This window comes from Dysidea avara, chromosome 8 (assembly GCF_963678975.1).
Source record: "Dysidea avara chromosome 8, odDysAvar1.4, whole genome shotgun sequence".
Classification (NCBI taxonomy): Eukaryota; Metazoa; Porifera; class Demospongiae; order Dictyoceratida; family Dysideidae; genus Dysidea; species Dysidea avara.
Window position 1 is genome coordinate 18867604 of NC_089279.1, and position 12452 is coordinate 18880055.

The following is a 12452-nucleotide window of genomic DNA, read 5'->3' on the forward strand; positions in this document are numbered from 1 at the left end:
TTGCCATCCAAATCTTAAACACAGGGCATGTTTCGAGATGGAATCTTTTTAGTAAGCCTGAAATTTCGCCATGCAGATTTTAAAAGATTGCGTAATCGATCCCTCATGTAAGTGACTCACAGTAGTGGTCGCGTGTTTATTATTGTGGGCGCGCGCTTTGTGCTTCGCGACTCACTACCGTGAGCCTTGATTTCGTAAGTGTCACGTGACTGTCGGTTCAATAGTGCACGCGTTATTACACCGACTTTCGGTTCAGTATAACCACTGCCTTATAATAATTAGCCAATAGCTAATTATACAGACGATGATGCATGTAACTCCGGCGTGACGCGCTTGATAGCCTCCAACTGGCCTCTGGCTTCGTATGTTATAAATTGTGGCTATAGCTAGCTAGCTAGTTACAATTAGTGTTCTCAATAAGCTTATTAGCTTGACACTAGCTCGCTAACTGAAATGGTGCCAATGTTTGGGGTGGCATGGGTTTTCTGCTTCTCTTTCCCTATAGTTGTGTCAGGATGCTCTTGTTACATAAGCCCTTTGACAGATTTACAATCTGTATGCACTGATTATGGCTACAGCAGTGATGTGTACGCGGCGAAAGTAGTTGACAGTGACTGGTGCAGATGTTTAGATTTTAACTGCCGAGAGAATCATACAGCTGAAATTGTGGATGTATTCAAAGGGAAACATCAGGTATACTTTGTCTAGGTACACGTATTGATATAGATTCTAGAATAGCTACATAGCTAGTTATGAGATCTTCAGTGTAGCTAACTAGCTACGTAGAACACATTTCAGTGCCACCGACGGGACCGAGGTTGCCGCGCCACACAAGATTTCGATCACACATTTTGCAACTAACTAGCTTTTCTTAATGTGTAATCTACACAAAGCAAACAGTCAGCAAATGAAGTGAGTCCTGTTTCATAATTAGCTATAAGGCCATACCTATTTGATCTTATGTTGCGCGGGCAAAATTAATTTAAATTTGGGTAGGTAGCTAGGTCGGTATGAAAATGATAAAAATTTTAAACAAAAGCATACAAAATGCAAATAATGAATGTAGCTATAATAGTATATACACAGTTAAAAATCTAGGTTTAATGCTCTTCTAGTAGCATCAGATATCTCCAAAAGAGCTCTCCCATAGTATTCTACAAGTTTAGAGCATTGGACGATCTTCAATGGTCCCTTTTGGACTATATCACGAGGGTACTGACGATGTGTTGTCTTTAATTAAGTACACGTGATCCGCACACGTGATTTTCAAAATTATTCCATTTGAAGAAAAATGTAGTCGGTCGGGCCCGAGCAACATGAGATCAAATAGGCATGGCCTAATAGTTATGATTATGATTATGAAAACACAGTTACAAACTGATATGTTCAGGCAAGGAAAACATTACGAATCACATAGCTTAGAGCCAGTTATATCACTGCGTTAAAAGACATGTTTCCATGATGTTTCTGTAATGAAACTTGAATGAAATTTTCAGGAAGTGTATAAGTTTATCACAAAATTGTCATAATTCATGCACATTTTCTGAAAGGTACATTCGTGCATATAATTACCGAAAGATAAATTAATTGTGACAATTCCTTACACAATTCCATATACATTTCCTTTAATTCAGGAATTACACACGTTCGGGTGATTCTGACTCAAGGAATTGTCATAATTTGTTATGCACGAAACATCAGGAAACATATTTTTTGTGCAGTGTATAATTGCTTTAGTACACGTATAATCACTGTGACTAGTAGTCTACCTTCAACAATGCTTACATGCAGCAGTTTTTGAGCAAAACATTCATCAAACTCTTAGATGACTATATATTAACAACTGAATAAGCGATGCGTAAATGTAGTACATTAAGAGGAAGAGGTGTGCTGCCAAAGATCCTATACTATGGCCCATCCCCTCACAAATCAATAACTTCCTCTATTACTGCTCAATTCAACTCTGTGGGAAATAGATAAGTGACACATGCTTGTCAAGTAAACATTGAACTACTAGAAGTGCATGTGGTACTACAGTAACAACATTGTGTATAGCCACTAGGGTTTGACTGAAGCAGCATAACTAGTGTAATCATCACTATTGACTTGATATGATTGTAACCATAATTGTACATGACATGTACCAGTCATATAGGCTGATTAGAATTGGTATAAAATATATTCATTGTGAGGTAACAACAACACACTGGTATGGTACCTAATAAGGATATAGTAAATCTTGTGGTTAACAGAAGCACCAGTATCGATCACTATAATAATTGTGTTGCAAGTAGCTACAGAGTAGTATAAAAACAAATGTGTTATGTCAACTAGAGGCATTGGAGCAGAATTTGCAGTTCTGGAAAATTATGTGGGCTTAAACCCATTAAAAACCTCTATCTCACTACTGTTTTATGTATTCATTTATTTTTAATACTTTATAGTACACAGGCACATACACACAGCATGAGTTCAGGTGCCCACACAGATACAGGAGTATGACAATTCATATATGGTGTACTAAAGGTCTGTAGGCTTGTGCCTACAATAATAATAGTACATGCATATGCTAATTGTGTTGTATTGCTACTGTATATCCTACTACATATATCTCAAAACCGTAAAAAGGTGTGGTCCTCAAGAGAGCCAGGGTGAAAAACCCTAGTTGGTGGCCAAGAAATGGTAAGTTAATGGCAAAAATTTTAATAATGTCAATTCAGATGAATTTGGTCCCAAAAGTAGGCCGCACCATGTTCATTTGTTATTAAAATTTTGTCATTAATCCTACTGTCATAGCCATTTCTTGGCCACCACCTTGGATTTTACATCTTTTTCACCCAGGCTTTTTTAGGGACTATGCCCTTTTTACAGCTTGGATAGTGCTGTTTTTTGATTAGATATCACTTCTATTTGTATTTACATACTCTAAAGCCAGCTTGTGGCTGGCTTTGGAGTTTCTTTTACTTGCCTTTTCTTCTTTACTGCAGAGAAATAAAGATCAAGAGCAGAATTCTTTTGTAGAAATTTCCATTTTGCTTTGCATTTTTTTTAAATTAATACTGTATAAATTATTACATGAATTCTCTTGTACTGCTCAGCTGCAGGGGCATAGCCAGCCAATATTTGATGGTTCGGCATAATGTCAACTTAACTACATGCGCACACACACACACACACACACACACACACACACACACAAGAAACATGCTAACTTTCATGTGAGACATTATCGAAGAAAAATATGAAGCGTGTGTGCACACAAGGCCTACGGCTACCTATGCTATGTATATGCCTATAGTGTAAACAAATGCTGCTCTCATGCATGCAAAATTTACTAGCTATGCACCATTCTATTAAACTTGTAGGGCAGGCATCCACCGATGATTGTCATAACTGAACATCATGTGACATCAAATTGCTGAACAATATGAAGAATTCATCACATACTACAATCAACTGGCAATATAGCTTACAGACCAGCCACCACGTGTTTTTTCAAGTCACATAGCCCCAAATGAAGGAAGGGAGCACTAATTTATGAACTATAATGGGTCTTATCACAAAAATCAGCATGCAAGAAAGCTTCATCCCAGAGCTATAGCAGCCAACATACATTTTGCATGAATCTAGTAAACCCTCAGGTAAACTAAACTCAGTTAATCAGTACAAATTGTACACATCACACTTTATAATGACTTGACCTTTTCTCCATTCAGCTCCAGCAACCTCCATTTGTATATGCCATTATTGTTATCTAGAAGAGCATTTTTCCCATTTCCTTTCATCAGCAGTAGTCCAATCTTTTGCTGCCAACACCATCCATACTGGATCCTACTGATGAGCAGTATGCTCGGCTGGCTTATAGCAGAAATCTCTACAAGGTTTTTTTTTTAGTTGTTTTAGTTTTTATAAAAGATAATAACACAAATCAATAATAAACACTCAAACAGTGGACAGAGAGGCAAACTCTACAAGTTAATGTACTTGTCAATTTCATTCCCCACCCCCAGTCATCCCCCACCGGGAGGTGGGGAATACAGGGGATTTGACAAATCGTGGTGTCAAATTCCCCACTACTGGGACAAAATCAGCTGTCAAATCCCCTCCCCCTAGTAGGGGATTTGACACCTCAAGGATGATTAAGTCAATATTTATGCATGTGAATAGTAATTACCTGGTATACACCTGTAGCTAGTAAAATTATAGTGAGTGAGGTTTTATTGTTTAGAAATGCAACTACCGAAAATCAGCCAGTGAATTGGACAATTGTCAATTGCTTCAGGGCTGGGGACAAGAAGCAATGCCAAATCCCCACTTGGGATGCGGGGATGCCCAGGGGTGGGGGATGGGGCATGAAATTGACAAGTGCATAACTTGTTTGTAGCTGAACAATCTACAGAGATTTGTTGGAACCAAACTCTCTACAAGGTGGCTTGTTTGTAACTCTCTATAGCACTATAGCTACTAGCAATAGTCTATGAATTTTATGAATTACACATAAATTTACTCAATCAGCAAAGCAAGTATCCCGGTGAAGCCTAGCTCACCTTAGTCTCATGTAGCCAGACCGCTTTTTTTCTTTTGTGTGGACATCGGGGGGAAAAAAGGGTCTGGTACACCTGCATTAAGAATTCTGTGTAATGTTCCACTGCAGTCAGGGTGAAATTTGATTGCTGCTGATTGGCGAAGCCCTAAACTTCTTAGACCTGTTAAAAAGTGCAGCCTAACCAGAACAGTATTGCAGCTGAAAGGTGCATGTGACACTTTTAACAAGTCTAAAAAGTTTAGGGCTTCGCCAATTAGCAGCAATCAACCCTTACTGCAGTGGAACATTAGACAGAATTCTTAATGCAGTATCTTGATCTTTTTTAATGGAATTGCTACTGTTAAAGCTTTATAGTCACCTCAAAATTCTAACATAATTCCTGATTCCCACACATGCCTATTATGCCCGAAATTATTCCTGCATAATCACCGCATCCCTATATCCGGGGCAGTAGGACCGTGAGACCTGTACTGTACATGTGGAGCACCCCACTACCTCTGCTGAACTGCGCTTGGCTGAGGTTCAGCTTGACTCATCTGTTTGCCGTGTTTTATTTTATTTTAATGAGTTTGTTTATGTGTTTTATAGATGAAATCATGCTATCAGTTGCAAAAGAAAAAAAAAAAAAAAAAAAACAAGACAAAAAAACACATCAGTCTGGCTTTGCAAGACTAAGCTCACCTCAAACTCACCTTACCTTTATACAGCCAGTAGAAGACATCATTATGCCCCTTCAAGTTAATGTTATGGGGGATAGATTCGCCTGTGAATGAAGGCACAATCGTATAATAGTTACTCCTGTTCGTGCTGATGACACAAACATACGTATAATTCTATATAACATCCAGTACCACACCCATGCTTTAATTTCAGATTGCGCGAAGGAGATTAGCGAACAAGTACCACTTTAGATGTAAAGTTTTGTATACTTCTGTTCATCGTTTAGTTGGCTTGCTAGCTGAATTATTTCCATCCAGTGTTCAGTGCCAATAATACATTGCTGCATACAGTTCTATGGTATAAACTGCATCTCCTGTATGTTGTACAGTATTGTGTTACACATCATTATGCCATTGCCACACCATTGATTTACCGGCACTCAGCTACCAGTAGTTTTGCATTGGGCCTGGCAGGCCATTGCAAAAACTACTGGTAGCCGAGTGCCCACCCCCATTGGGCCTGGCACGCTGGCACAGTTTTCAGCTGATAAGTTTGTGTGTGAAAACCCATAGCTCTCAACCTGAAGCCTTTCAGTGCCAGAAGTGAGATCACTTTGTCACTGTATTGTCTTCCATGCGGGTTGGGTAATCAAGACAACATAATAATGGCAGACCATCATGATTGTAATTGCATATATCACTTATGTTTACTGTATATGCTACTGTGTATGTGCACTTTTTCCACCTACACTGCTAGGCTACACACATTGTGCTGGTCATGCACTATTGTACATGCCCCATTAGTGGATTGTCCCATTGGTGGCTGTATGTGCCCCAAGCCTAGTTATATAACCAAGTACTAAAGGTAATACGAAATGCGGTTAAAATTATGCAAATAAATAAATAATGTTCTCAAAAATTATGAGGTCTAGAAACATGAACTAACCGGGGATAGATTCGCCTGTAAACGAAGGCACAACTGTATAATCGTTGCACCCGTTCATGCTTATGACTTGACCATACATGCATTTCTATATAATGCCCAGCACCACACCCTTGCTTAATTACAGATTGCACGAAGGAGAATGTCTGTGGAGTGACTGCAGGAGAGCCAGAGGTCACTTTACACATAAACAAGAAGATTACAAGTAAGTTTTTATGTTTGTAATGTCTCAAGTCTCCATGCCAGCTGCCAGTGACTTCATTCACATAAAATATGTAATTAAAGAATACAAGAAAGCATTAAAACACATGCCATGCTCTTTACAATACAGTTACATATAAAATGCAAGTAAACAATCTTATCTTGTGCAGCTGGCATGGGGAACGTCCTTTGTGTTGGTGTCAGGCAATCGAATGATACGTGTTTAATCTTTTTTACCTTCACCTGGCTTAGTTACTAGGCTCTGGCTGGCTTGGCTGTCTTCCTTTATCTGGTTCATCTGTCTTGCATACTCCTACAGTATTGTGTAGCTATCTCCTGCAAGTTGTGTATGCATAATTATAGTGTGTCACCCATCACTGTGCCATTGCTACACCACTGATGAACCTTATTTAGCTCTAGTTGATGTTAATACTGTGCTGTATATTGGCTAATAATTTTTATCTGGTGATGTTGCCTATAATGTATTGCTGCATGCAATACTGCAATAATGTATAGTTCTCTCCTGTATGTTTTGTATACATATACTGTGTACACAATGACATCACTGTGCCATTACCACACCAATGAATCAATAATGTACTGGCACTTAGCTACTGGTGGCCTTTAGTTACGATGCCACTATTGTGTTATATCTGTCACTACTGTGACATATTGAGTTGATTTAGGAGTCATGTCTTCACCACCTAATAGCCTCACCAGGGGGCTGTCACGTTGGTGTATGTACTTGGTTGTATGTGATGCAGTTCTAGTAATAATAATAATAATTCTCATTTTGGTAAAAGTAGCTACAATGTTTAACTTATATACAAACTCCCGATATACATATTACAAAATGTCAAAATGAAACTGATGTGTTTTACCACCATTTATTTCTAGTGATGTACTGAAATGACATGTTCACTACTGATCAGACACTGAGTACATTTTAGATGGAAATGGCCAATACCGATTTGATACTGATACTTCGCCACTCTAAGACATTACTCACAAAACAGTTAACAATTCCAATAGTAGTTTGATAGACCATCTTTTCATAAATATGCAGTTTGCTGGTTTTATGGCCATCAAACATGAGGATAACAATCATGTATGGTTTCACTGAGTCTCATTTCATAGCTTATTTCAATACTGATACTAGTATCAGTATCTCTGCATCTCTAGTCATTTCATAGGTTGTTAAATTAATACTTAATTGTGACCCACTGAGTGAAAATAACCCAACTTGTCTGGATATTTAGAGATAAGGCCAGGTAAACTGTCTCACATCCCCACCCTCATCCCTTTTTACCCCACTACCTCTAATTTCATTATTGCTGTTATCAATCACATGCACACGTATTTTGATGCTAAGAAGGCTGGCTCAGTGGCATATCTAGGGGTGGGCTATAGGTGAGCCTGTGCCCCTACCAAAAGTTTTGTTGCCCTACCAATGGTATGTGAGATTGAGATACTCTAATAATGCAGTAAATTACTCTAATAAGCAGTCAATTACTCTAATAAAGCAGTCACACTATTGAGAGTAGTGTAGCAAACTATGCAGGGATTTTTATGTAGCTTATATCTGTATAGTTGGTGGAGGTCTGTCAGTCCTCCCTTCTTGTTTTTTGTTTTTTTGCTCTTCAGTGCCCCAAGAGTGTAGATATGCCACTGGTCTGGCTAGCTATTATTTTACAGCACAGTAAATGAACCATGAATATAATTCATCTGGAAGTAGATACTGATACAATGTATGAAATGTTATTTATTAACTCTAATTAATGGCCATCATGTAGAATTTATTGATAACCAGTCATTCATAGCAACAGTGAACGTCAAGTACTAATAGTTTTAGCTGAGTAATATTTAGTAGTTTACAACATGTAGATTAGAGTAAGTAACCTATTTTGACTTCGTTGAGGTTGGTTTTGTTTTATATATCTGGAATTGCTGGTTTTCTACTCATTTGTAATTGTTTGTCTGAAGCCTTGCCCGAAACATGGCCATATTGTAGTATGTCAACAAAATTGTCAAGGTTTTTTGATACAGAAACAAGTCATGCTTGTTCTTAAATTAATGTTCTAGACTATACTATCAAACAAAGAAGAAACAAACTAATACAATCTCTATAAAGATGTGAGTCTCCCACAAGGTGTTGCTTGAGGCAAATTCAGTGTGGGCTTATATTAGCTGAGTCATGCCATGTGCATTTCTTTGAATATTCACACAGTCCAAACTAGATTTTATGAGTTTTACATTGATATCAATACACTGTATAAGTGACTTCTTAGTGTGTAGTCAGTTGAACTCTCTATAGGGTCAATTGTTTGTATGTAGCTGAACTATCCACAGGGTGATTTTTTTTGTGGCTGTACTTTCTAACTACAGGGTTACATTTTGTATCTGAACATGCTACAAGGTGGATTATTTGTAACTGAATTCTCTACTTGGTGACTTGTTGTATGTAGCTTAACTCTCTACTGGGAGACTTCCAATGTAGCTGAACTATACATCTACAGTGTTGCAGTGGAACTTTCTACGTGGAGACTTCTGATGTACATAGCTGAATTCTTTACAGGGTGACTTGTTTGTGGCTGAATTCTCCACAGGGTACATTGTTTGTAGTTGAATTCTCTACAGGGTGACTTGTTTGTACCTAAACTCTCTACTGGGAGACTTGTTTGTTTAATTATAGTTGAACTCTCTACTGGGTGATATGTTAGTACAGTAGCTGAACTCTGTACAGGGTGACTTGGGTATCTCAATCTCGCACTTGCAACACATAGTTTTTTCTTATTATAACTCAATGGCTTTATATCCAATTCTTCTAAACCATAGAGGGGCCTTTTTAAGATGATTAGTCTTTCTATACACCAATTTTAAACTCATTCCCCTGAGCAGTTTATCTGGTAGGTGTTGCAAGTCATTGTTTGTTATTAGCCAAATCTTGATCGCACAATGGTTACAATTTGGTTTTCGCACTGTATCTTTAATTGTGGCGCATATTTAGTTCAATTTAATTAGTTTCAAACCACAAAAGGTTTGAGGTTCAATAGTAGGGTTGGCAATAAAAAAATTACTCCTTTTAAATTAACTTGTAACTCAGGAGATGGAGCCTACCAGTGGTATAGTTTATAGTGAGTTTGGTAGAGAGCAAATGTTTGGTTTCTGTTTGGGATATAGGCATGTCAGGCTCATACGCATTAAAATGGGCAGGAAAATCTAGATTGGTGTCCATTTTTTTGGTTTTTCGGTAAGGTGTTCTATAAAGTACACATGTTTAAAAGGTGATTTACTGTACTTTAATTCTGCTAAAAGGTGCTTGATGGGTCTGTAATAAAAAATCAACCCTCTGAAACTCACTTAACAAAGTGCAAGGTTGGTTTACTAACTCTCAGACACTTTTTTGAACCTTAAATACCTTATAAGTAGAGCTTTATAGTGTTCATGTGCCAACATGGAAGCATTGAAGCACACTCACAATGCTGATGCTACTGCCCATTTTATTTAAAAACTGAGAAATTGCAAAAAAAGTTTAGAAATGGCATGGGGAATCACCATATTATTAGCCTACAGTTTTGGTGTAAACTTTGGTAGAATTGATCACCCAGAGTTGGAGGAGAAACTATAGAGATTGATTTCTTTCATTGCCAACCCTATATCAATAGTTAACCTATCCACATACCAATTTTCAGCTTCTTCCCATAAGCGGTTTACCTTCTGGGTATGACAACATATTGGTATTATTCTTTTGTGATTAATCATTAATAACTCCTTGACTGTTTCCTGTATTCAAGCCAAGCTTGGAACCAAGATGCGCTTTTATATCCCTTTCTGTGTGCCGGTTTCAAGGCAATCAGGTAACTTGTTTGCAGTTTATGGCAACTTTCATAAGTGTGCGAAAACAGAAGATTAGTAATCTCAAGGTCTCAGTGTAGAAAGCTGCTTGATAGAACTGCAGGAGTATCCATTATTGCTTATACGCTATAGATTAATATTTCTGGTGAGAAACTGTGCCAAGTGGTCAGTAGAAACATAGTGCTTTCAGTTCTTTAAATGTGACTGGGTCTGGGAAAATTGGTCTTATCGCCCATGACATCAAATTTGATTTTTCACCGAGACACAATGCTACATGAATAAACTACCAAATTTCATAATCAAAATCAGCAGACTTGAGAGGTCTGCTTTTGCTGACTGCTTTTCCCAAGCTTAGTGGCAATCCATACTAGTGGTCTGGAGCCCTAGTGGAGTTATGGCCAGTCTGCATAGCTGTGTGTGGTTGTACAGCTCTGTGGTAAAGACCAGTGCTGTACTTGTCTTTTCATTTTAGCCAGTTTTGAGACCTAGCTGAATGGCCTATAACTTAGCCTAATTCATCCCTACGTCTTCCTCTTGAATTTATTAAACAGTCCCTTGCTTTCCTTCCACCCATTTTGGAGCTTGCCTGGTACAATCAACATTGAGTTTAAAAAATGGTAGGAAATTTCTCCTTCTGCTGTGGATGTTCTCAAAGGTAAGCAATTGGTGTAAAACATGGTACACATACTTCAAACATTGGTGAGCTACAACACACTGAATGCTTAAAACCGACATTTCTCAATACTTTTAAATGAGCAATAAGTTCAGTTTTCCCAGACTGGGTCCCAAATGTCATCGTTTGTTTTTACTGGAATTTCTTCCTTTTCGCACCCACCTTATGGTTTTCAATACAAGTACACAAAAGTTTGGAATTTTCAATGAGAATAGAGACTATGGCATATTGATAAAAGGTACTGAAATAAGCTGGAGTAATATATGCACAATATTATTATATCACAATAAAACAGCAAGAAGTGCTATATCCCTACTGTGCTCAAGATACCATAATTGGAAAATGCATAGTAGGGATATAACACTTCTTGTTTTACTGTAATTTAATATCATGCACTACTCCAGCTTGTTTCAGTACTTTTATTGATGTGCTATGGTCCCTACTCTAGTTGAAAATTCCAAATTTTTTTGTGAACTTGTTTATTAACTTTGTTGTAAAATGAAATTATTATGACTGGTGAATCCATGCATTCCACATCAAAAGAAGGAAATGGTGCCACATGCCCCAGCTAGCAATTATTGTGTTAAAATTGAAGTATCCATTGCGCTTCATTGTCAGCTACATATGTTCAACCCGTTACACAGCATAATGAATCAAGAACTGTTTGAAAAGCACCTCAATCTGCAATCAAAGTGACCACTATGAAAAATACAGACAAATTTGGAAGCCATCACATGCTACCACCAAATTGACATCTTTCACTGTCAGCAAAGATGAATTGGATGTAAATGAGGACACTAGTAAGTCCATGAAGAATGCATTATACATACTGTGGTATGCCAAAATGCACGTGTCCTGCTGAAGCAATGACAAACAGAGAAAAAATCAAGCCCGTAGCCTTAGCCACTATCAAGTTATGCTTGTCTGAAAGCATCAGTCAGTAAGTTACTCAGTCAGTCACTAGATAATTCCGTTTAATAATTTTTTATTATTCCATAGCAACTTGTTGAAAGCATTTTGGAGGCTTGTTTGGGCTTAGTTTTAACTAACCAATACTGTCACATCATCATTTGGGAAAAGAGAGAGGCTAGTGTAGGGCTGGGCAGTATTGAAATTTTATTGTCACGATATATCATGGGGAAAATATCACGATATTACTAATTATCACGATATTTCTTTCATATTTTGACAGGTGCTCTATACTGTACCTGCCTACACAAGTGACAATACACTGAATACAGCAGCATGAATGGATGTAAAAAATAACATAATACACCATTCATTGAACTATGCATTGAGATACAGACATCAGGAAGACTTCAATTTTGCTGCAAAAAATTAAGTGTAGTGAGGATGTGTCTTGTATACCCTAGTACGTGACATAAATTCAAGAGTTCTACAGATTCCCATGCATTACTTAAGAACTGCTGACTGTAGCAAAATAAGTTCATACTCAGTTTTGCATTGCCACATTTTATATATAATGCTACAATGTGTATAAATACTAATAAGTCCCTTATCACAATGACAAATCTGTTAGTAACTACTTCATATTCGTATGAATACTCTATTAGA

The 12452-nt window shown here is 37.6% G+C and overlaps 1 protein-coding gene across 2 annotated transcripts in view; it reads left to right on the forward strand.

Annotated features, from left to right (window-relative positions):
* The first annotated feature begins 417 nt into the window (after positions 1-417).
* Positions 418-12452, forward strand: part of LOC136263252 (sodium/calcium exchanger 1-like) — a 37764-nt gene continuing 25729 nt past the window's right edge. For both annotated transcript variants that reach the window (XM_066057760.1, XM_066057759.1), the window contains exon 1: positions 418-693. In XM_066057760.1, coding sequence (XP_065913832.1) covers positions 454-693 — 240 coding nt within the window. In that variant the 5' untranslated portion in view covers positions 418-453. The remainder of the gene's footprint in view (positions 694-12452) is intronic.